At 42.4% G+C, this 26216-nt stretch overlaps 2 protein-coding genes across 2 annotated transcripts in view; one reads left to right on the forward strand and one right to left on the reverse strand.

The window, feature by feature from the left end:
- The window catches only part of cdh13 (cadherin 13, H-cadherin (heart)), a 357669-nt gene that overhangs the window by 37081 nt on the left and 294372 nt on the right, over nt 1–26216 (reverse strand). The window contains exon 11 of the mRNA XM_080027417.1: nt 5696–5838. Within this exon, the coding sequence (XP_079883543.1) occupies nt 5696–5838 (143 nt within the window). The remainder of the gene's footprint in view (nt 1–5695; nt 5839–26216) is intronic.
- Nucleotides 1566–3984, forward strand: LOC307250363 (chymotrypsin B-like). Its single transcript, XM_080027418.1, has 8 exons — nt 1566–1619; nt 1983–2086; nt 2249–2328; nt 2517–2598; nt 2713–2802; nt 2905–2995; nt 3143–3276; nt 3770–3984. Exons 1-8 carry the CDS (start codon nt 1568–1570, stop codon nt 3929–3931), a joined length of 795 nt encoding a protein of 264 aa, XP_079883544.1. The 5' UTR covers nt 1566–1567; the 3' UTR covers nt 3932–3984.

A 26216-nucleotide genomic window follows, 5' to 3' on the forward strand; every position in this document is an offset into this window, starting at 1 on the left:
TCTGCCATGGATACCTCTCCATAGGCAGTTCCCCCTTTCGCCTGGCCTTTGCTGTCAGAATCAATAAAGGTGAGATACAATCCATCTTGCATATGCACATTTTCACATTGCTCTCTCTCTCGTTTGATTGCTAATTACCTGACCCTGTGTCTTCTGCAGGACAGGAGAACAAGAGAGTTGGTGTCTTCCTGCCCCACAGTTTGTTGGGAAATTGCCGGCTGTACACTGACATCAGCAGAGGCAAACCAGCAACAGGTGTGAGAGTGTTTGTGGGAGAAAACCAAGATGGACTGACAGACAACACTGCTGTTTAACATCTACATTATCTTTTAATAAAAAAATAAACCAATAAATAACAAACCTTGCAGCTCTGGAGATGCTTTACAACTCCCTCATTGACCCTACCAATCCAGTAACTCAGCCTCACACAACAAGTCATGATGACACACTCAAACAATACGTCTGTCATATTTCCTTGCCCACTCCTATGTAACTACAAACCTTCCATTGACATAGAGGTTGAGCGTGCGCAGCATATGTATATGTATCATATTCCCTTATACCTCACACAGAACATTTCAATTAGGCACAATGCGCCTTAAGGCAAAAACTAGAACATTAGAGGCACGTTTCAGATTAACAGTATAAGGTAACACCATAGACTGTATAACACCTATTGGACTACCTAGGATTACTTTTTAAATCCTTATTTTTAGAGGTGCAATGGGAAAAACCGTTGTTTTTTTGCCTTTCAACTTGTATGTCAATAACAAAGTAAAAAAGATTCATCTTCCAATTTTCACTGATCTAAATAAACAGAGATAGACGACAAATGTAGTTTGAAACAGTGGTAAACTCATTTAATGGCTGTGATAATTAAATGCAGCGTTGGAAAGACTTAAACCAAGGTATACTTTATATTGTATTGAAAATCCCATAGATCTAAACCATGCTCTGTGTTATACTTAGCAGCAACACCAAGAGTATTAAGTCTAAACACAGTTTTGTTAAAAGATGTAATATGAAGATGTTTGTTGGGTTTTCTAAATGATGTATATCTATTTGACTGAAGATTGCCCTAATAAATGAATGACCTTCTTCTTCTTCTCTTGAAATGCTAAACTGTTTTTATGAGCATTTCATTTCATCTGGGTTCTTGTTCAATTCCCCTTCTGCTGTGAAATCTGTACATTTGAGTAACAGTGATGTTGATGTACATCTTACCCCTTTAACAGTTACTGAGTTTCACAAAGCATTAAAACTATTGAACCCTAGTTAACTGTCCGGATCATTTGGAACCAGAGTTTTTGGACTAATGGTACCGTATGTGGTTTGGGGTGAGAAAGAGTAGGGACGTTTTGCTGTGTTGGTCGACAGGATTTCTCAGCCAATGAGAGAGCTGGATTTGTGGGCGTATGGCGTGTGGGAACATCAGGCCTGATAAACAGCTGGCCAAACCACTGGACACATACACACATACGGGCTGCTCTGATTGGCCCAGTCCCGACTGGTTCATGTATATAAAGCAGCTTCTACTTCATCAAATCACCATCCTCGGCATCTAACCATGGCTTTCCTCTGGATCGTGTCCTGCCTCGCCTTCGTCAGCGCCGCCTACGGTGAGACACAAGCTACCAACTCTTAACCTAACAGAGACACTTTGACTAGAACACATACAATATAATATTATTGTTATCATTTTGTTCTATATAAAGCTGGTACAGGTTATTTTGAGTTTGGCCTCAAAGAGATTAACTCTAATGACATCACGATTAGCTGATTCAGGAGTTAGGAACATGTTGCTATGCTTTGGTCATGACGGGGCAAGTCCAGTGAGGATCCTTCAGCCAGAGCTTTAACGCTAATTGCCTACCTCCAGCTTGAAGCTACGGATTAAAAGGGTCTCAATGACATAATGTAACCCAGTGTGTGTGTGGCTAAATGTCATGTATTGTAATAAAACTTGTCTGTGTGTGTGTCAGGCTGTGGCACCCCCGCCATCGCTCCCCAGGTTAGCGGCTACGCTCGCATTGTCAATGGAGAGGAGGCTGTTCCTCACTCCTGGCCCTGGCAGGTGTCTCTGCAGGTAACACGCACGCACGCACACACACACACACACGCGCACGCGCACACGCACACGCACACACACACACACACACACACACACACACACGCACACACACACACACACACACACTGTAACACACAGATACACACCTTTTTCACAGCTTGTTCTGTTTTCTCTCAGCAATCCAACGGTTTCCATTTCTGTGGAGGATCTCTGATCAACGAGAACTGGGTCGTGACAGCTGCTCACTGCAACGTCAGGTCAGTTTAAATATCTAGGCCATTCTGTTAGTTCTTTGGTAGAACTTTGGCTCTTTGACTATCTGACATGAATAGTTACCAACATCGACTTCACATAGAGGCTCTGGCTTAGGGGCCCCTTGGCCTGGGCCAGGCCCTGTTTGATAATCCACCCCTGTCTGTGTTGGTGTCTGATTGTGTGTGTGTAGAACCTACCACCGTGTGGTCGCTGGAGAGCATAACAAGGGCTACGGCTCCAACGAGGAAGTGCAGGTTCTGAAGCCCGCTCAGGTGAGACCGTCAGCCAATGAGCTTTGAGAACAGCTCTCCCTCCCACTAACCCTAAAATAGATAATATATATCCAGTATAAAGATATCTATCTAACCCTGCCCCTAACCCCCCAGGTCTTCACCCATCCCGGCTGGAACCCCCGCACCATCAACAATGACATCACCCTGATCAAACTGGCGTCTCCCGCTCGCCTCGACACCAAGGTTAAAATAATATATACATTATTGTTGTTTTTTGTTCTTTTTTTGCTCTTTCATTGCACTTTTTTTTGCACATGTTCTAAATGAATCCTTCATTCATTCAAGGTTTCCCCTGTGTGTCTGGCTGAGTCCAGCGACGTGTTCGCTCCTGGAATGACCTGTGTGACCTCTGGATGGGGACTCCAGCGTTACAACGGTATGGAACTTTATATATATATAGCCTACACATACCTGCTTATAGGCTCTGTACAGGCTTGGATTATATATATATTTCCACTTTAATAACATATAATAGTATGTAATAATAACATAATAATGTAATAACCATGTGTGTGTATCTCAGCTCCCTCCACCCCCAACAACCTGCAGCAGGCCTCTCTGCCTCTTCTCTCCAACGACCAGTGTAAGAAACACTGGGGAAGCCAAATCTCCAGCGTCATGATCTGCGCTGGTGGAGCTGGAGCCACTTCCTGCATGGTGAGACCACGCCCCTTTACATAGACCACACCCCTTTACCAACCTAACTTCTCCCTCAATCTAACTGCCAGTTCGATTCGAACCAGCAGTTAGATTCAGGGCTAATCAGACCAGATTGGACTCCTTGGAAGACTTAAAAAGACAGCCATTTCAGACAGAGGCTGAAAAGAGGAGATCCAGCAATGGAACTGTGAAAACTATAAAGGTTTCTCTGGACACTACATCATGAAAACAGTTTCAAGTAGAAACACTAATGACTATTTCGACGATCGTTTTTTAGTCCAACCCAGGTCCACTGTGACAGGGACTTAAGTCTTCATGGTACGCACTCTTCTAATGCGCCACCATAAGGCCCCCAGGGTTAACCCTAATCAACAAAGTATATCACCTTCAAATGTGGTTCATATCGTTGCTCTGCTCATGTCCGTGGTTTCCAGATTTGGTCTGTGTTGTTTTATTTGTTGTTAACTGGTTGTTTACTTGTGGTTTCCAGGGAGACTCTGGCGGCCCCCTGGTCTGTGAGAAGGACAACGCTTGGACTCTGGTCGGTATTGTGTCTTGGGGAAGCAGCCGTTGCTCCACCTCCACTCCTGCCGTCTACGCCCGCGTTACCGAGCTGCGTGGATGGGTGGACCAGATCCTGGCCGCCAACTAAACCCCTAACCCCCTAACCCCACCGCAATGTGTGGACTATCAATCATAATAAAACTTTCAACTTCACTGATGTCTCTGTGTGGATTTGTGTCGTCTCAATGTAATACCACGGTAAAAACTCTCTGGTCCTAGTTCAAACCATTTTACCCGAGACATCAGAAGGCGGGAGTACAGCTTGAATTATATCGTTTAAATCAATGGATGGCAAAATGTCGGATGGTCCACTAATATGGGCAAGTCAAATAGCTCAACATATACTAGATATATTGCTGTAAAATCTGTACAGATATTCATGGTACCCAGCATATTCTTGTATACCACAGATTGGTGATGCTCTAACTTGTATTCCAGCATTGACAAAATGTTGATATTTCAAGTTAAATATCTCAAGAATTGGATGCAAAGTTTTGTATAGACGTTAATTTCCCCAAACATTTTTCAACAATTTTTCGAAGCCGGGTCAAGCATGTCAAATTCATATCTTAAACGCATTACAAAAAGAAAAGGTTTTTCATGTATCTGCTTACCCTTCCTCCACTTTTGGCTCCAACACTCCAACACTCCCCCACTCGTTCCTATACCTTGCCCTGGCCACTGATAATCTTCACCATTCTCTCTTCATCTCTCCACCTATTCCTTACACACTTCCCCTATGCAGCTCCATTTCTTTTCCCAGTTATCTCCGTCTTATGTCCCTTTCCCTTTCTCCTCTTCCCCCTGACCCCTTTCCACTTCCCTTCCACCTTCTCCTGCCGGCCCGTCATTACTCCTCTTTCAATGCTCATCTTTTCCAAGGCTGCCAAATTCCCCCAGCACAACACTGCTATTCTGCTGCCTCGCTAATAGAATCTATCAGTTCCTCTTAATGGATCTGTCAGAATCTCCTGAGCACAGGGGAGAGCAGATAGATTGATCGGGAGAGGGAGAGAGACAGAGACAGCGAGGGGGAGAGAGAGAGAGAGAGAGAGAGGGTGAAGGGGGGGGAGCGAGAGAAAAAAAGGATCAATGCCCTGGGGCCCCTCGACACTTTCATCCGTGCCTCGGAAAAAAAAGGTCTCAGAGCAGCAGTTCCATTGACACTGCCAACCAGCGACCATATGGTCCGATAGAAGCAGTGCCATTCAAGGCCATCCCCATTATCACCCAGGGGAGAATGTCACTTTCACTCTGGCCTAGGTGAAACTAAGCAGAAAGGATGAGTTATTTTCAAGAGTGCACTGTACTTTTATGGAGAGGCAGGTTTTGGGTCTACTTTTTCATAGTTGGTGGAGTGATTCGGCCCGCTACTAAGAGACTCAGGAATAATTCAATGTATAATGCAAATGAGAATGCAACTTAGATGGGAAGCCTTATTGGCTAACTGCCACTGCATAACATAGCATTGTCGTTATGACATTAACACCCTTTTAAGCACATTTACATGGTCTTGCTATATTACGTTAACATTTCTGGTACAGTGTTGGTTTTAGACTTTATGAAATTAAGCAGTGTGACCGGGACTTTGACACTACTGATTTGCTATTGTTAGATACTCTATGTTTTCAATATCGCTGTCAATGCCAAAAATCCAATTTTCATTTATTTATCTCCATCATGATTGTTTTTTAGGAAATATCTACCAGGACAGTGATAAAACTAACTACCAATTATAGTTGAATTAAATGTGTGTAAAACGAGCAGCATTGACATCGTTTCACAGTTATGATACTTTTCCTGTCTAATTATCTTTGACCACTTTTGTACAGTAGGGCATCTTGACACTCACCGTTATCTGTGGCGATGAAGACAGCCGTGTATTTGTTGTCATGGACATACGGAGACTCACGGTCCAGCGAGCCGGAGGTGTTGACAGTGCCTCTGACGGGGTTCACACTCAGCCAGCCTGCTGGGTCTCGCAGAACAGCATACCTGGGAGGAGGCCAATACAGTACGGTAATTAAGAAGTTATGATCACCACAAGCTCCGGAACAACAACAACTGTACTCCATCTTGCGTACATTTTTTTTTAGTTTTTTTTCAATTCATTTTGTTCCTATACTTTTAGATTGCAGGCATCTCACTGACAGACAGCTCCAAAGACAGATCAACAGACAACACAGGCCTTTTTTGATAGTCTATATTTAACCGCAGCGTGAGGAGATATTCACTCATTTTGTCAAAAAGCGATTTTGACAACACGCATTCTCCAGAATCACTGAATGCACCATTGATTTTTAGGACATACATCCATTAAGTGTTCATACATTATTCAGATATTATGCAGATGAATACTAAGTGAATGAGACATTTATGTGAAAATGCACAGAGAGTTAGCTTACTCCCTTTGCATAGGCTTGACCTCTGTGTGCATGCATGTGAGGATGACTGGAGCAGCCACAGCAGCCTAGGCAGGGCTGTGGGGTTGAAGATGATGAAGGACCACTCCAAAAATCCTGTGGGCGAACGGCCAAGCCGCTGTCGCCTCGAGAACGAGGCATAGAGCGGATCATGACCCCGCTAATGTGGCTACTCAGCGGGCCACTGATAGCCATAGTGGATTGGTGATTGCATTCTGTGTTAATGTCACAAGTGATTGATTTCAGGGGGTCTGGCGCACTACTTTTCTATATGCATACTCAAAAGCGCATGCATGTACTCTAAGCGCATTCCTAGACGTATGCACAGGTTTATATGTAGATGCAGTAAGCTCTTTTTCTGTGAAACATATAGCTCATACATGCATAACAGGCACAGGCAGCTCAAAGTTTCTCAAATGTACGCATGCACGCACACACACACACACACACACGTGCACACACACACACACACACAGACACACACAGACACACGCATGCACGCACGCACACACACACACGTACATACACACACCCACTACTATACAACATATTTCTTCACCAGAAGGCTGCTCTTTGCCAAAGTGCTCAGCAGTTGACAAATTGTCTTTGAAATGGAGCTCCTCAGCTAACAGAGCGTGACAAAGCCTTGGGAAATGGCTTTGCAATCAACCTCTGCTCACACCTTTTCCCCTCCTCCTTTCACTCACACAGTCTGCTGTCCCCTGATCACCGCTGTTAAGCAAAACATATGCTTTACTGTAACAAAAGAGGCAGCGACGCAAGGTTAAAGGCACTAATAATAATGACGCCTATATTGTTGTACATGGTCTCTTTACCCCCACCTCTCACTTTTTTTGCCTCATTTCCACCTAGCAGAGCGGCTCGGTCTGCTTATTTTGGCTTTTCATTTGGCAAAAGCTGGAGGGTCCCAAAATAAGCTAAACCGCTCTGAGCTGCTCCCATTTTCGGTACTCTTCTGTTGGGGTACTAGTCGCCTGAAAGGGTGCCAAAAAGGTGGAGCTACACACTGCCGTCCGTTGATGGGTCGAAAGAATCCTTTCCGCATCAAATCGTAGTCACCTCGGCAAGAGTGAAAAGAGTCTTGTGTTTAGTGAAAAATGTCCGCGCAGCACTCTGTTTATTGTGTGGTGTTTTGCCTCTTCATTAAATTAATCAGTGGGCTACACTGTGTCCAGCTGCAACAATCACAAGTTAGCCTACGTAGCTGTGGCGGCCAGCGCTGTTCGCTCACTGTCTCTGTCGGCATGCACCATGTCTCTGTGCATTTACCAGCGTAATACGCTCATTTCGTTTCCACCGAGTAGAGCGGGTCGGATCGGAGCGGTTCGGTCCGGGTAGTTTGGGTTTTCATTTGGCCAAAAGTTGGGTAGGGTACGGTTTAAGCGCACCTAACCGCTCTGAGCCGCTCCTAATCTCAGTAATCCTCCGTAGGGGTACTAGCCGTCTGAAAGGTTTTTCCTCGTCATTAAATGAATCAGTTGGCTACACTGTGTCCCACTGCTACGATGTCACGTAGCTGCCGCAGCCAGCGCTGTTCGTTCACTGTCTCTATCAGTTGCACCGAGCCGTCTCTGTGCTCACAACAACACGGGGGAATAAATAAAGAAGCGGCTGGTGTGACCAAGCAAAAACAAGAGACCACTGGCTTGACCACAGTTGTTCCACAGCCCGATAGTTTGACCCACATTCTGGTGGCGACTATCGCAGTCCAGCCTAAACCCCGCCCTACCAGTAAGGGTAGGGTCGGCGGTGGAAACAACACCGAGATTCTTAAAAGTGAGCTGTCCCGCTCTGAGCCGCTCCGATCCGACCTGCTCTACTCGGTGGAAACGAGGCATAAATGAGTCAGATCCACTGTTCCTCCTCTCTGTGCAAACATGGGGGAAAGTCCATTAGAGCCCTTTAAAGGGCAAATTAGAAAGCCATTAAAAAGCCATTAGGAATATTCATATCTGGTTATACACGGTTATCTCCAAAACCAGAGAAGGCCAAAACAAATCACTTATCACATGAGACAGCCCACATACACAATGGTCACAAATGTCCTCCTCGTTTAGCAGCAAATACACCCCCCCCACCCCCCAAAAGAAAGCAAAACAAAGTAAAACACACACTCTGAAGCAAGTGGCCGTGTGTTCTGCTTGCACTGTGAAATAATTCTCAAGACAGAAAAGTGATAATTTTTTTCGAGTGGCAGAAAGTGCCGCATGGTGCCCACACTGTGACCTCAATGTTACAGAGACCAGCCCGTTATATTGCTCTTTTCACTGGACTGCTGAGCTACCACCCTTAGGGGCTGTACTCTGAGCTGCTACATGGCCGGTCAGGGGTTGTGTGTGCATGTATATGTGTATGTGTATAAGGTTGTATGTTTTAGTAAGGGATTATTCCTTAGCAGTAGAGGACATAGTGGTGTCTGGTTGAGCCTGCATCTGTCAGACTGTCAAGGTGCCTCATTAGAGGTGAGCCAAGGTCAGAGACGCACCAACCTCCAAAGCTTTTGGAAAGTGTTTTCTTACAAAAGCCTCTCCAAAAAGACACCCTTGCAGTTTTTATTACAAGCAAAATGATAATTTTCTGCTTTTGTTGAACATATTGAATTAATAAAAACAAAACTGCAGGCACTTTTTTTGTTAAGCAGTTTAAACATGTAATTCTACAGAAGGACTGCTCAACACTCAAGAGGAAAGAAAGTGCAGAAAACTAACAAATTATTTAATATCAACAGTGGCAAGTCGGGCACAACACGATGTTCATCACAAACTAAAAATGGAGTCTAAGCAATAGCAACAAGGATGTGAATAATTTATTTTGACAGCTAATTCAGAAGTTCTTATATATGGACCCCTTTTAAACTCTGATATGAGTTCTTGCTCCTCAAGAGAAGAGAAGTAAAAAGTGACTTGCAGGAAAGAGAAACAGGCTCGTCACCCACTTACAATCCAGCTATAGAGAAAATGCTGGCATTAATAGTGTGCGTACAGTATGTGTGAATTGCAGGTGCGGGTGTGGATCTCAAATGAGGTAAGAGTTGGATAGTTTCCTTTTCTGGAGCACTAAAGTGCTTTTCAAATTGTTACATTTGATTCCTATACAGTATGTATTTGCTGCCCCTCTTATATTATACGTCAAGTCTGTGTTGATACACTCAATCTTATGAACTTAATTAGTTTGCCAATTAACACTAACTGACGTTTACTTTTCTTGTGCCATTAAGTTTATTATTACATTGATTCAAATGTTACATCTTCAAACCAATGGGCGTTTCAATAAAGGGCTTTAATCTCATATAAAAAGCTGTTTAAAGTGAAGTATACATTTTCAGGCATTAGTGAACACTGGAACTGTGAACACTGGCACTGTCAGCACTTGGTAGTTTAATACAATGTTTAAAGAAACATACATCTTAATCTGACAAGCGATCACTATGTTTTCATGTGAATAATGACAGCATAGTAAAGCAGTAAAGGCACACGCTGGGTGATGTGGTTATAAAACTGCCAAAAGTCTTCAGGGGAATGTGGATAAAGTGTGTTCCCTTTACACAATTAGGCCTCTATACCAGCTTTCCACAAATGTTCCTTTTCACAACAAAGCAAACCATTCCCTAGCTTAAAGGGCACAAGGGTGATTTGGCATTGCACTTTAAAAGAGTCGGAGAATTCACAGTATACGTATATACACAACAATGGTCATGGACAAGAGAGCAGGAGATATTCTGACTTTTTTTCCCTAGTTTAGCTCTAGCTTCAAAATCATTTTATTCTACATTTCCTATAATTCAACTCCACAGCATGTGTCATTCCCAGACCCTGCCTGCCTCCTAAAACCACTTATATTAAACTCCATACCTCTAGTGTGTAACACTGGCTTTCTATAATGTATTGCCTAAGGCTCAACTCAAGATGACCCTAATGCCAACTCAACAACCACACCAGTGTTATTTTCTCAAACTATTGAAACCCTGCAGATCCTGAGAGGACATTACACAATTGCTTTCACATAATGAATATGGCAGTGTGTTAAGTGAACTTAATGTGTATAATTGTTGGCTTTTCCCTTTAAACACAACCCTTTTTAAACCCAAATCAAATAGTTTGAGTTTCATATATTTAAAACAGGAATGATGTAGTTCTGATCATCACACACATGTCATGTACATTACAGTAGTATGACCTCATAAAGTTGTAATGGCCTACCTACATGTAGGCAAACAGTGTTCTTGTTCGACTTCCACTACACTACACTTTTTTTTCACCAGAATCCAGAGAAATAAACCAGCCTCAGTCTTGCAAGCCTTACATTAGTTTCTCTCCCGCAGATCAGGCTGGCCTTTCTCCAATCTCCGGAGGCCTGCCCCGTCCATTAGAGGAAGGCTGCCCTGATTGGTTCATGTTGTCTTCAACCTATAGCTGCCAGTTAGACCGGTCCCTCCCCACTTTCTGTCTGTTAATGGAAGGCAGCCCCTGATTGGTTCATAAAGTTGTCGAGCTAAACATGGATCGACGAATACACTTGTGAGATATTGGTCTCACAAAGCGAGATTGATGACCACATGAACCAATCAGAAGCGGCCTTCCACTATAAGTGACACAGGCTTATTTGCTGATGCTGATGGCACCTTTAGTATTGTGACAAGCGTAACATAACTTTTAATCATTTCATTTTTAACTGCCATTCGAGGCACATTGCACAGTTTGAGTCACACAAACACACACAATCCCACGGACACCCCAGGCATTCAGCGATTGTTCAAAGCTCAGTCAAACATCTAGAGCCAGAGATCCGGTTAGAGACCACATGAACCTCCCACTGCGTTCTCTCAATTCATCCATCTCTCTGCTAAAGCTGAGCCCGTTTTTTCTGCTGAGCCTGGGTGGATTTGCAGTGAGGGTGATGGATATTCATGCCACCTCAAACTCCCTCTCTGAATGTGCATCGTTAAGATTCAGAAAATAGCCATAACAACCCAGGATGACTGATCAGGTCGTATAGTACATACACTGACTTTAAAAGGTAAATTGGTTTTGGGGTAGTGAAGCATTTCTTTCAATAGGGTCTGGAACCCCTCCAGGGTAGCTGTAAGAGGATTTTGGGAGTAAAAAGGAGACCAACAATATTCAACAAAAAGTACATTTATATAACTGGTTTTAATTCTAATCTTTGTATACATCACTTGACTTTGAATCAAATTAATTAGTGTTCAAAACATACCTTATTTTAGTACATGTACAGTATATCAAGATAACCTTATACAGTCCCCTCCATAAGTATCGGAACAGTGAGGCCAATTCCTTTATTTTTGCTGTAGACTGGAAACATTTGGGTTTTACACCAAAAGATGAATATGAGAAAATAGCTCAACATTTCAGCTTTCATTTCCAGGTATTCACATCTGGATCTGATACACAACTGAGAAGATATCATTATTTGTAAAGGAACACCACATTTTTAGGCGAGCAGAAGTATTGGAACAGATAGACTTTAAATAAATTAAAGTGAATAAAACATACTATTTTGTCGCAAATCCTTTGCTTGCAATAACCGCATCAAGCCTGTGACCCATTGACATCACAAAACTTTTGCATTCTTCTTTTGTGATGCTTTTCCAGGCTTTCAACGCAGCCTCATTCAGTTGCTGTTTGTGTTAGGGGGTTACTCTCTTAAGTCTCCTCTTTAGCAGGTAAAATGCATGCTCTATAGGGTTTAAGTCTGGAGATTGACTTAGCCAGTCTAAAACCTTCCACTTCTTGCCCCTGATTAACTCCTTTGTTGTGTTTTGGGTCATTATCTTGCTGCATGATGGAGGATCTTCCAATCAGTTTGGTTGCATCTTTCCTTAAATTGTCAGACAGAATGTTTCTGTAAACTTCTGAGTTCATTTTGCTGTTGTCATCATGTGTTACATCATCTATGAAGAATAATGAGCCCGTCCCAGAAGAAGCCATGACATTGCCTCCACCGTGTTTCACAGATGAGCCTGTATGTTTGGGATCATGAGTAGATCATTTCTTTCTCCAAACTTTAGCCTTTCCATCACTTTGGTAAAGGTTCATCTTGACAACAACACAGTAACACATGATGGCAACAGCAAAATTAACTTAGAAGTCTACAGAAACATTCGGTCTGCCAATTTAAAGAAAGATGCAACCAAACTGATTGGAAGATGCTCCATCATGCAGCAAGATAATGATCCAAAAAAACTGCAAAAACAACAAAGGAGTTCATCAGGGGCAAGAAATGGAAGGTTTTAGACTGGCCAAGTCAATCTCCAGACTTAAACGCTATAGAGCATGCATTTTACCTGCTAAAGAGGAGACCGAAGGGTGTAACCCCCCAAAACAAACAGCAAATGAATGAGGCTGCGGTGAAAGCCTGGAAAAGCATCACAAAAGAAGAATGCAAACGTTTTGTGATGTCAATGGGTCACAGGCTTGATGCAGTTATTGCAAGCAAAGTATTTGCAACAAAATATTACGGTGTATTCACTTTAATTTATTTAAAGTCTATCTGTTCCAATACTTTTGCTTGCCTAAAAATGTGGTGTTCCTTTTCAAATAATGATATCTTCTCAGTTGTGTATCAGATCCAGATGTGAATACCTGGAAATGAAAGCTGAAATGTTGAGCTATTGTCTCATATTCATCTTTTGGTGTCAAACCCAAATGTTTCCAGTCTACAGCAAAAATAAAGGAATTGGCCTCACTGTTCCAATACTTATGGAGGGGACTGTATATAACTCTGCTCTGTTTAGTTACTGACCATTGTATACTACTTTGAAACTCTATTATACCACTGAGCTCCATTTACACAGCACTTACATTAATGCACTGCTTAACTCTATTTTCTTGCACTTAAACGGTGAACAAGAACTTAGCCTTTTCCATTTTGATTGTCAATGTTCCCCACTTTTAGTTTTCTGCACTGCAACTTAGATAAGTGCACACTCATACACTTTGAAGGCAATTAAATTACAGAAAAACAGTATTGTGTATCCAAGTTCGCCCTCATTCTTGATTGGCCCTTTCTTAATCTTACTGACTTCGTATCTCTCTCTATCACTTTTCGTGTCTCTCCTGCCAGCATGATCTTCTAGTCATCGCCAGTGTCTAACTTACTGAGAGAAAGGAGATGGCACAGAGCCAATGCTAATGTTGTGTTTCTATCTGAGCGCTGCTGAGTGAGTGTGTGTGTGTGTGTGTGTGTGTGTGTGTGTGTGTGTGTGTGTGTGTGTGTGTGAGAGAGAGCAACAGATATGAGAACATCAATCAAGAGGCAGCAGAAGTACAGGGGTTGTGCCGACTTGTGTTTGGCCGCAACAACTTCATCCAGCGCTCTAATCCAAAATTGCAGTGAGGAGAAGAAATTAGAGAGAGAAGGGGAGAGCAGAGAAGGGAGGGAGGGCAAGATAAAGCGCTGGATATTGAGAATGAAGATTAGACGGGGACACATGAGACTGGAACTGTGAATAAGTGTGTAATGGAAGCAAATCCTCTGCCCTCTACATCACAAATCTCAAATGTCTTTTCTCAGCTCTACTTCTTCTCCGGTTGTGTTCTCTCAGATGATTGCCAGAGTCCTGCACAGGTCCATGTGTTTGCCAAACCCACAACCAAAAACCTCTATGCCAGAACTGACCTTGTATTGTAGTGGAAATAACTCTTGACTCATTATAACTGTGGATGCGTGACAATGAAATATACCAATTTATGATTTATCCTGGAAAATATGCCAGCTCAGACTGGTTTTTGTATTTTATTCCTCAGCAGACTTCAGGTCAGTCAGACTTTGAGAAGGCTTTTTGATACAATTCTAAAATAACAGCACTGATTTCTGCGATCTTTATCTCAGATTTCCACCGCACCCTTTATATCACAATTAACAGATCAACTTTAGATAACACCTTGGCCTATTTATAAAAGACAAGTATGACCTGACCTGTTCTGTACAAAATGGAATTATGTATATTATTATTATTTCTGGTTCTACACAATGTTATCGCTTCCCTAATCACACCAAAAAGCAGACTGCTAAAGAAACAGATGATTGCATCATCAGGCGAGACCAAAAACCAAGCAGAAAAGGAAACTCAATATTGGACTTATATGAGGCAGAAAGGAATAATTCGGGCGACCGTGGCTCAGGTGGTTAAGCGGGTTGGCCAACGATCCAAGGGTTGGCGTTTCGATCCCCGCCCGGCCATCTGGGTCATGGTTGTTGTAATAATAATAATAATGGATTGGATTTATATAGCGCTTTTCAAGGCACTCAAAGACGCTTTACAGGGTTCCAGGTTCCATTCATTCACACACAGTCATACTGGTGGTGGTAAACTACCATAGTAGCCACAGCTGCCCTGGGGCAGACTGACGGAAGCGTGGCTGCCATTCAACGCCTGTGGCCCCTCCGACCACCACCTCAAACATACAGCAGTCATACACATTCACACGAGGCAAGGTGGGTGAAGTGTCTTGCCCAAGGACACAACAACCATGACTCAGGTGGCAGAGCGGGGATCGAACCGCCAACCCTTGGATCATTGGCCAACCCGCTTAACCACCTGAGCCACGGTCGCAAGACACTTCACCCACCTTGCCTTGTGTGAATGTGTATGATTGCTGTATGTATGAGGTGGTGGTCGGAGGGGCCGTTGGCGCTGAATGGCAGCCACGCTTCCGTCAGTATACCCCAGGGCAGCTGTGGCTACTCTCGTAGTTTACCACCACCGGTATGACTGTGTGTGAACGAATTGAACCAGGAACCCTGTAAAGCGTCTTTGAGTGCCTAGGCAATAAAGCGCTATATAAAACCTATCAATTATTATTATTATTATTAATAAAACAACCACCGCATTTCCCTTTGAACACATGTCACTGAGCTGAAGTGGGGCATTGTATGTAATGTAAGTCAACTTTCTTTCAGAGGTATGAAAAAAAGCAAAAAAAAAAAACAATTGCATTTCGTTTGATCTGTGATAATAATAAACCTGAAGGCATACTGAAAATTCTGTCTCTTTAATTATTCTTAAAGAAACAGAGTGAGAGAGAGAGAGAGAGAGAGAGAGCGAGAGAGAGAGAGAGAGAATTTTGCTTTGAAGCCATTGTGCTTGAAAAATGAGGGACTCCTGGGGTTTCGAACAAAGACCTCTTGGTCAGCCGCTCTGGGCCGGATTTCAACTTTAAACTAAAGCTGAGCTGCTGCAGTTTTTGGCCCGACCACTGCTCCGGGGCCATGCGGACAAATTACCCACGTCGCACCTGTTCATATTTCTGCTTTGTATCAGCACAGTGCAGCAGGTCCGTACAGGGGGGAAATAAATGTGACAGCGCTGAGAAAGGTGAAAAGCGAGCGCTGGCACATAACGTATCAATCATCTGTCTCACACACTCGCTTGCGGTTTTTTCTTTGTGTACGTGAACAAAGTACGTATGTGAACTTGGAAGAAGGTGTTATAAAGGGAGCGTGAACTGGAGCGTGGGAATGCATTTTATATAAGGGTAGGATGAACGTTGCTGTGTGCGCATACTGTAAGCAAGATTATGAAAAATAGAAAAGAGGTGAGTAGTTTAATTTGCAATCATGGAAAAGTGTCACACAAAAACGCCTTCCATTAACATGGGGTTCTAACAAAGCCATCTCCTGACAAATGTGATCTTGAAGTAGACAGAGAGCAGCTTTTTAGTAACACATGACATAAACAAACACAGCTGTCTGATTGTTACAATTGACAGAAGCCACTTGACAATTATTTTCCTCAAACTCAATTATTTTCACTACAATATCCTGCTTGCATGTCTCCATGGGTGGCATTTGTTTTTCTCTCCCTAGCTGCTCTCCACAGTTACAGATCCAGTATCCTGTCCTATAGAATCAGACCCCGCAACACTACTTTTGCGGATGAGTGTCGTGCAGGGCTCAAATATATCAATCGCCAATTTAGTCTAAGCGATTAGTAAGTTACTGAGACCCCCCACCCCTGTTGCTGGGGAAAGATTTGTGCTTTGCCGGTTTTTCAAGACAAATAAACTTGTGTCACCACCTGTCAAGCCAGGGATATGGCTTTCTACATTAAGTAACACTATCTACAGATCAGCGTGCAGCAATTAAAGGCCTACTTCACCGGTTTGAATATGAAGGTGTATTGAATTCTGAAATCCTATGTAGTATAAATGTGCAAAAAAAAATAAAATCGGTTCATCCTAGCCTGAGAAAAGGCGTACTTTGTAAATATTACTGTGATGTCACAGTAAAAGACATCACAGTAATATTTACAAAGTAAGTTTTTTTTTAACCCTATATTTCTCTTTCTGTGATGTCACGAGAAAGAGAAATATAGGGTTAAAAAAAACACTCTTTCTGCCTTTTCTCAGGCTAGGATGAACCGATTTCAATTTTTTTCGCACATTTATACTACATAGGATCTCAGAATTCAATACACCTTCATATTCAAACCGGTGAAGTAGGCCTTTAAGTTACTTTTCAAACAAAAAGAGCATTAAGGCTACGGCTTCACATTAAAAGCATTTCACTGGCTCTAAGCTTACACCAACTGCTTCGTGAACGTTAGTGGCATTAATGTTCAGTCACAGTAAGGTTTTATGCATCAAATTGTACTGGAAGAGCAATCTACTAGACTAAGGGTGTATTCACACATGCCGTGTTTAGTTCGGTTGAAACGAACTCAGATGCACTTCTGCCTTCGGTGCGCATCTTTCAGGCAGGTGTGAATACAGCAATCGCACTCGGGTGCGGACCAAACAAACGCTCCGAGACCCAGCTGAAGAGGTAGTCTCGATGCGTTTCCAAACGCACTCTGCTGCAGTTCGTTTGTGGTGTGAATTCGTTCGGACTCGATCCGACCCAAATGCAGGAGGCACTGTGCCTTTTCTTTCTTTTCTTTTTTAATAAATAGCCGTCAGCTTCACATTATGGGAAAGTGTTGTTGTCGCCATTGTTAGGAAGATTAGTTGTGGTTTGACCGGGAGCCCAGAACAATATAAATGCTGAATGTGTTCAGCGATCAGCGATCAGATGAAGGAGAGGGGCGTCTCTCGCACAGTGCCAACAGGTTCACGCTGCGCAAGAAGTGTGTGTTTTTATTTTGCTTCCCATGTACGGGACCGTCAATACTATCCCCGTGTCAGTTTGGAGCTGAACTGCGCCGACCCAGCTGATACACAGCTTAATCAGCTGAGTGTCAGCTTGAGCCTATTCTTCTCGTGACGCGCATCCAGCACCACAAATACAGTAAAAATGATGTTTCACATCGTAGGCTACAAGCCACATAACGTGGCATTGACATAAGGCTACACATTATGACCATATGAAACAACAATAATTTGATGTTTTTCCTCTTTATTTATAGGTTAGATGTAGGCCCTTTTATTATTTTTAGCCCCATATTATATCAATGATATATATTTCGCAGTTTAAACTTCGTGCTTCCTGTTTCTCTCCACCCCAGAATGTCTGTCCAATGAATGAATGACCTCAGATCACGTGTGGTTTTGCTTCGTAATGCTGGTTCACTTGCAAAAGGGGCAATATGAAAGTGGACCACACCAAACAAAAAAAATCAAAACTCTATTTGGTCTGGACCAAAGCAAGTGCACTAGCGGACTTTCCCAGTGTGAATACACCCTAAGTGTCACCGCCAACTATTGGCTTGGCAAAGCATGTGCACGAGTGAAATTTTCAAATAATTTACGTCTGAATGTGTTAACTTTTTAAACCGTTAAGGGGAAAACGCATGTATTGCCTCGAAGGCTCATTTGGCTGTATACTATTAAGCCCATCGACAATTGTTTGCTGGAATCCAGTTAAAGTCTGGAGGAGGCTCTCTGCCAACTCCACTAAACAACTGCAGCCACTCCGTTGGGTGCACTGAACAAAGAACACTGTGTTGGCTTGCAGAGAGGAATGGCACACTGTAAATTAAATACAAAAATGAAAGGTTTGCGTTGTCAATATTTGGCAAGAACACTCCTTTGACACATGCAACACACACACACACACACCAATAATGACACTTTGGAATGCCACGAAAACACAAGCAAATCAGTTTTCGAGCTAGTTTATTTGAGTTTATTCAAGCCCATTCGTGTTTTTTCCACGCACGCACGCACGCACACGCACACACACACACACACACACACACACACACACACACACACACACACACACACACACACACACACACACACACACACACACATACACACACACACACACACACACACACAGCTTGTGTGCCGTCCTTGAGTTTAACATAATTTTTCATAAAGAAGCTAGCTTGAGTAGCACAACACAGAACAAATAAAAACATTTTTCAATATACAATGCAAAATAGCACTTATTTTGCATCAGTTGAAAACCATAACCTTGTAATTAAGAGGACGAAAAGCAATTTCCCCGGCTTCACAGAACAGTACTCCTCTCTCCCGGTTCCTCTTGGCATCGTTTAGGATTGTTTTCATTATTTCCTGGTACACTATTCTACTGACTGTATGACTCAAGCCAGTCCCTGCACCCCCCCCCCTTTTTACATGACATGAGAAACACATCTGAACCTCTGATTAGCCTTTAATAAACCCGCTCTAATCCCAGAAGGATAAAGGGGACTGTATTGGTTTTGCTCTGACATTAAAAGGAATAAACTTCAAACTCATAATATCAATGAAACTTTATATAAGACGGCCTATCTGCTGCTTTGAGGTAATGAATGCAATGCTGAGGTATCCACAGTCTCTATGTATCAGATCATTCTAAATTAAGCAAGGCAGCTCTGCACATAAAAGACACGATGAAAACTAACTCCATTGATTCTTATGAAGATACACAATCCTCCCTTCAGCTGAGGGTATATTAAGGACTTATACATGGGGAAATTAAGTACATTCTTCTGTATATTGGTTTCTAATGACAAAGGGCAGGATTTGGAACTGCAATTTCAAACCGTCTTCTCTGTTCTGCCGTTGGTACTATTGATTACTCTTATTGATGCCTGTGCATTACAAATTACAAATGCATTTTACATGCTCTGAATATTAGACCTGCGCCATGGCAGAAATAAAAAAATCTTAAAGTGTGGCCACAGCTGCTAGTATTTAAATGTATTAACGTGTCATCAATTTGAGAAATGCAGTAACAGTTTACAAAGGAATCCTAACCCACCTTCATCATTTAGTTTATCAGGGCATCAAATATTTTATTTAATATACTGTCAAAATATATACACAAACACATTCTGGTATTGCCCAGGTACACTGGGAGATAAAGTCAAGGTTATGATATATAACCTCCCATTAGACGTTTGGCAAATGCTGCAGATATGGCTGATGACCTCTTATGTATTAGCCAACACCTAGGATTTGAAAAGCTGTATGAATGACCCTGTTCCCAGCTCTCCTGTTATGGGTTCTTTTGCGGGGTCATTTTCAAAATGCCATGTGTTGAAATAAATGGAGTGAAAGAGAGAGAGAGAGAGAGAGAGAGACAGAGAGAGAGAGAGAGAGAGAGAGAGAGAGAGAGAGAGAGAGAGAGAGAGAGAGAGAGAGAGAGAGAGAGAGAGAGAGAGAGAGAGAGAGAGAGAGAGAGAGATGATGACAGAGTGGGTTGCGGGCAAACTCCATTAAATTGTATATGCCACTCCTTTTGGGGCAAACTTCTGGCCAAATAAATGTGCTCCCCTCTTGCAGTGCAGGGCCACTTTGAACTTTGGGCTGACTTTTGGAATGAGTTAGCTAAAGTTGGGCAAGAGCATTATTGATTTCCTCTTTTACTTTACTTTGCTGTTTCATACCCATTAGTACGTATAGTAATTTGTGCACTTTGCAGCAACGAGCATATCTAAGTGGCCCAGCATATCTGGCTGGACAACATTTTTTTCTAGAATAATGACAAGCTTATAAATGGACTCCACTTATATAGCGCTTTTCCCTGGTTTTTTCACAGACTCAAAGCGCTTTACATTGTTTTGTACACCCAATCACACACACATTCATACACCGATAGCAGCAGCTACTACGCATGGTGCAAGCTAACTATCAGGAGCAATTTGGGGTTCAATGTCTTGCCTAAGGACACTTCGACATGTGGCGGGTAGGTGGGGGATCGAACCTCCGACCCTGCACTCCAGAGGTGACCTCCCTGCCCACTTCGCCACTGCCGCCTCAATAAATGTGGTGTTACAATTGTGTGACGGTCAGGTGAATTATTCCTCGCTGGCTCCTTCCCAACAAAACATTCTCCCCAGTGTACTCTCTTGCATGGTCCGGTATCCAGTTTCAATGTATACCGTGGTTTGAACAAGTCAAGGTTTGAAAACTGCTATTATTTTCCCTCTTATTATTAGGTATAAACACCCCCCCCCCCCCCCACACACACACACACACACAGGATATTAATGTTCAGAATATACCTGCATCATAACTTTGATTTGTGTAGAAAGTAAGCATGTCTCTAACAACCTTGTTGAGCTGCTCACTTAAAGGTTGCTGCATTTATTTCAAATGTGTTCAGAACAATTGAATTATTTATTGTATTATGTATCATACCGTCAGAATCTATCACATACGGGCCCAAGCCTATACTCTTTTGGAATGTCTGTTCACTCACGTCCTACATCTCCTCCGTCTCTATTTCTGTAGATGATGCTGCGCAGACGGGGACAATTTCAGGCAGATTTGAAAGCGATCAAGTTGTCAGACCCCTCCACAGGTCAGCCTCTGTAGCAACGGACACCTCTCGCCTTCACATGCAACCTGTCATCCACTCAGTCTGTTTGGCTGTCCCTCCATCACTCTCTCTCTCACTCTTTTTCCTCATCCCTTTGCTCCTCAAAGCTAAACCTGCCAGTTGTCATGGCTGACACATCAGCTCCCTGTCCCCTTGTCTTTTAAGTCCCCTCCCTTTTAACTTGAGTATGACCAGAGTGAGAAGTGAAAGTATTAGACAGGCTGCTGCTAAATTATGGAGGACCAGGCTGTTTCAGATTCTCTCTGTTTTCAAAAATAAGGATGAAAAATAAAAGTATTTTTTCGGGGGAGATGGAGAAGTCGTGGCCGAGAGGTGGCTGAAGTCTGAAGACCTTTGATTGTCGGCTAAACTGGGACGTCTATAGGGTCAATGTGAATAGGTACACCATCAGAAATACAATGGAAATGTTTGTTTTTTTACCCTTGAGATTTTCAAAGAAGTTACTTTTCTTCAAAGCATTCTGTTTTATCTGTCTACAGTACACCTTCTCCATGTGGTGGGGTAAAGCTGCACATATTGTCTGAGATCACTCGGAAAGAAAATATGGGACGGAAATTGTATTAAAGAAAGGAAGAGCAAATGCAACGTTTCTTTCTCTGAAGTGTTGTAAATTCTGCACCAATCTTGTCCAATGTGATTCACTGCGGCGTTCTGTTTAAACCAAGGCTGCGAAGGCACTTTACTCTGTTAAAAACACCGTCTCTTTTTCCCATCAAGCCCCAATTACTTCAGTGTAAATAGTTATTCAGTGCTGTCACTGGAAATGAGAGCTAATTAAATTAGACAAACTTTCTTAATGACATTTTAGATTATCTGCTCCCCTTTCCACAGGCTACAAGATTGGCACCGGAGCTGCGTGAAGAGTCAAGTCTAAAGAAGGTACAAGGAACTTTTTTAATATTTGTGAAACAGTCAAATTTTTTTACTCTGATGATCATAACTTACATGATACAGCAAATGAGACCATCAGTGCAAAGAATGTTATTTGTAATAGTAGTTTTTCCTAATGCTTTTGTCCGGGGTACAGCTTGCATCGTGAAAAAAACACTACCGCTTTTGTCCAAAGGGGTCGCTAGAATTAACACAAACTGAAAGTTCCTTGTAGGCTCTTTAAGATAGGATTTGAGAAATACCAAAATACCAGAGTAAACTTTCTGCCACATACTGTATCTCCTCAAAGTCAAATGCCCACGCATCAAGCAAAACACTTCTGTGTTTGAAAGTTTACCGTATATAAACCTTTTGTCAAAAGCAACTCTCTCGGTCTTCATATCCCAACTGTCGTGTCTGACGAGTCTTTATCCTTCAGTCCTCATAAAACCATTCGGCTCCACTAAAGCCCCTAAACCAGTCAAGAGGGCTCGAAAAATGTTGTCAGCGGAAACACGAGACAAATCCCCCCACTGCCTAATAGTTTGGCCTAAATACTGAACAGGATCAAAAAAAAGACTCATACTTGCTGTTATTATGTAACTCGTTAGTTTTACGAGAGAGAACGAGCGCATGGATTATCTAAGGTCAGCTTGAATGAAACTGCTGCGTTTAGTGTTGCATGAGAGAAGAGAGAGAAAATCCTTTTTGTTGCCACTCCTAATCATTCTTCTCACCACCCGTGCCAAAAAACTTCAATTAAAAACACAACTCTATTGTTTTGCCCTAAGCACTGCTTTAATTACTGCTATTTGAATTACATTAAAAAAAGAATCTATGAAAAGTTGCATCATGTGATTTATGGGATCAGTAGGATGCTGTGTAAAATATTTCCTTTATCATTAAGAGTTTAATTACATCTGCTCCAGGAAATCATGTTCTTCCCATCATCAGCATTATGAAAGAAGGCAACAAGATCGTTGGTGACTAGAAAAACATATAAGGATCCTATCAGAGTGTCTACACTTTTACTTATTTGCAAAACATTTTCTGCACCCTCAAAAAACAAAGCATTTAGAGAAAAAAAAGGTAAAGGAAACGGTGTGCTATCCTTGATAATGAGATAACCCTGCTTGGTTGTATTTTAAGCTGTGGGCTAGCAACCAGGCTAATGCAAAGCTAAACAGCATATAGCCTGTCTCCAACTTCACAAAGAATTAAACATGTTGTAATTTCAGTGCCTGGACAATTAACATTTTGATAAATGTGTTATGGTTGTAATAAGCTGTCTGACGGATTGATTTTATTGATCTCATTCTAAACATGTGTGAAGACTGACGCTGCATTGATAAATATAGCTAACCCTATTTTTGCCCCTGTAGGTGAAGGTCACCTGAGCTCAGCTAATTTGTGTTGTAATATATGTACGTGCAAAATATACTCTGTCATTCTCACATCAATATTCTATTCTTACCTTTTTGCCATTACCTTGTCCTTCCCTGTTCCATTCTCTACAGCCTGTTATACAGTAGGCCTGTGATTAAGATACTGAATCATTCTGTGACAATCGGCCTAGCAGGACAAGCACAGGTGAAGCTAATTAAAGTTTATAAATGGTGGCTCTGCTCCCTTTCAAAGTGCTAAAATATCCATCATTTCAGTTACACACTTGGCATACAAAAAAGTGAACGTTTTCCAGTTAACTGTGCTGTTTTACAGTCTAAACAATGTGATTATAATCGGCAATTTATTTCTAAGCTTAAATTAGTAGGTAATCATTTTGGAAAACACTTTTTTGCTCACACTTAGTACAAACATGCATGCATGCATGCATGTGTGTGTGTGTGTGTGTGTGTGTGTGTGTGTGTGTGTGTGTGTGTGTGTGTGTGTGTGTTAGTGTTGCCACCCGTCCCGTTTTTCCCAGAATTGTTCTCTTTTTTCACCAGCTGTCCCGGGAAAAAATAAATCTCTCCCGGGACACAATTTGTCCCGTTTTTTGGGGGGAAATGACAAAACCTCATTTGATTTCCTTCGTTCAGTAGGCCGAGGCGTTTGTTGCGCCAACTAATGCATTCTCAATGGAGAGGCGAGCGGGCCGGGCAGAGAGAAAGTGCAGCGTTCAGTTGGAGAGGCACCTATTTGCAGACCCATGGGGAAAGTGGAGCTCCACCGGAAGCCACGCCCCAAACTCATTTCATTGGTCAGAATTGTAACCTACTCTGAATTTGTTTTCTTCTTTTTGTTTTACTGCCGGAGTTCACCTAGCGGTGAATAATAATACACAGTTTCCACCGGTTATGGTGCTAGTACACAGTAAAATACGTCAGTTTGTTAAGGGTCCCAAGTGGCCAGGACGGTGGTACAAAGGAGATGTTGAGGTAGAAGATGAATGAAGCAACGAAGCTTTGTGTACATCTTCCGAAATCCGTCTCTTTAATTCACAATCATAACAAGTAGGTCAATCACATACAAATATAAACTCTTATAAATAAAACACAAAAAGTGCCACCACATTAAAATAAACAGCTAATTTTGAAAAGTGGGGTGAAAGACATTAACGTCTGACACATTAGGTGACAGTTTCCATTGTAGATCCTGATTGATTTATTACCAGATCCCTTGTCCTCTAGTGATCACAGTTTTAATTATTATATAATTTCTATATTCATATTAGGCTATTGATCATCACGCAAGTGAACAGTAACGATCGCGTGCAGCCGCAGAATTACATTTCAACCTGACATAAATAGCCCATGTTCAGTGGCACAGACGTTAAAAAACTACTGTTAATAAATAAATAAATAATGAGATACATACAATACAATAGGTTTATTAATCTGAATGTAGAGCATGTCACGATGTGTAAGGTGGCCGCATATGAACGACACGAGGGCTGAGAACTACGCTACTGATCAGATAAATGATCGGTCAAACGTAAAATCATCAGGAAATGATAAAAACATCTCGATGGAGATTTCTATGGAGTGATTTTGCTTTAAACTGTACAGGGACGCGTTGTAACAGACTCTTTCTTCAGTCGGAGCTGCAGTGTAAAGTGAAAACAATCTCAGAGTAGGTTACAATTCTGACCAATGAAATGAGTTCGGGGCGTGGCCCCATCGTGCTTCCGGTGGAGCTCCGTTTCTCCATGGGTCTGCAGATAGGTACTCTTGTTCAGTTGTCAGGCGGCAAGACAAGCGGGCAGGGGCGGTCTCAACGATCTCGGGGCCCATTTCAAGACCCAGTGTGGGGCCCCCCACTTTTTTTTTTTTTTTTTTTTTTAATAAATAATGCTTGTGCATGCTCCCGGCGAAAATAGAAACAAAGATTGTGGAAACCATTTGGTTCATATACGGATTATGAGATAATGGGCCCATGGGCCCAGACTCTTAAAGCCCCCCCCCTCCCCCACTCCTCCCTATCCCTATTCAACAGATAAAGGGTGGATAGCTACTTTTTATGAACAGTATATAATTTACACATAGAAAGCTTATTACTGTAGGTGTGAGGGGGCCTTCAAGGCCCCTCATGAAGCCCCTAAAACAGAGCTAATAATGCTTTAGTTTTGCACTTGCTTTTCAATTATTCACCTACTAGTTGAGGGGCCCATGATGATTTATTTCCTTATTTTAGGCGATACCTTTTAGGCCCTTTTATTGACATGAGTGACTGAGCTCTTTGACAATCAATGCGACATGTAAAGTTAATATCTGTATTTCTGGCTTAGGGCCCCCCTGAGCCCTTGGGCCCCTGGGCCTGGTAGCATGCAATTTTCTTCTCAAAGTGCACCAGATTGATGAATTGTACTTTAAAAGGTTGCATTTTTTTCTTCCGGGGGAGCATTCCCCCGGACCACCCTACAAGGTCCAGGGTTCCCACCTCAGTCTCCTTATATATCCTACTGTAAAAAGCACTGTAGGTGTTTATGGTTAATATAGGTCATTACACTGGTCAGTCTGAACTGGTAGCCTAATAATGGCCGAGCCCTCCGCCCCAAACATCAAGTGTCCCTTTTTTTCCTAAATCCAAGGTGGCAACCCTAGTGTGTGTGTGTGTGTGTGTGTTTGTGTCTGTGTGTTTATGCTGGGCTGTGTGTACTATTGACTCCACTGACCAGCGAGTCTCACCGATTGTGTTCCATGTCAAATGCATTTGACCTACGCATCCCAGGGGGTAGACACACACACACACACACACACACACACACACACACACACACACACACACACACACACACACACACACACACACACACACACACACACACACACACACACACACACATTTGATTGTTATTTCATT

Source organism: Ammodytes marinus (genome assembly GCF_949987685.1).
Source record: "Ammodytes marinus genome assembly, chromosome: 5".
NCBI classification, from domain to species: Eukaryota; Metazoa; Chordata; class Actinopteri; order Uranoscopiformes; family Ammodytidae; genus Ammodytes; species Ammodytes marinus.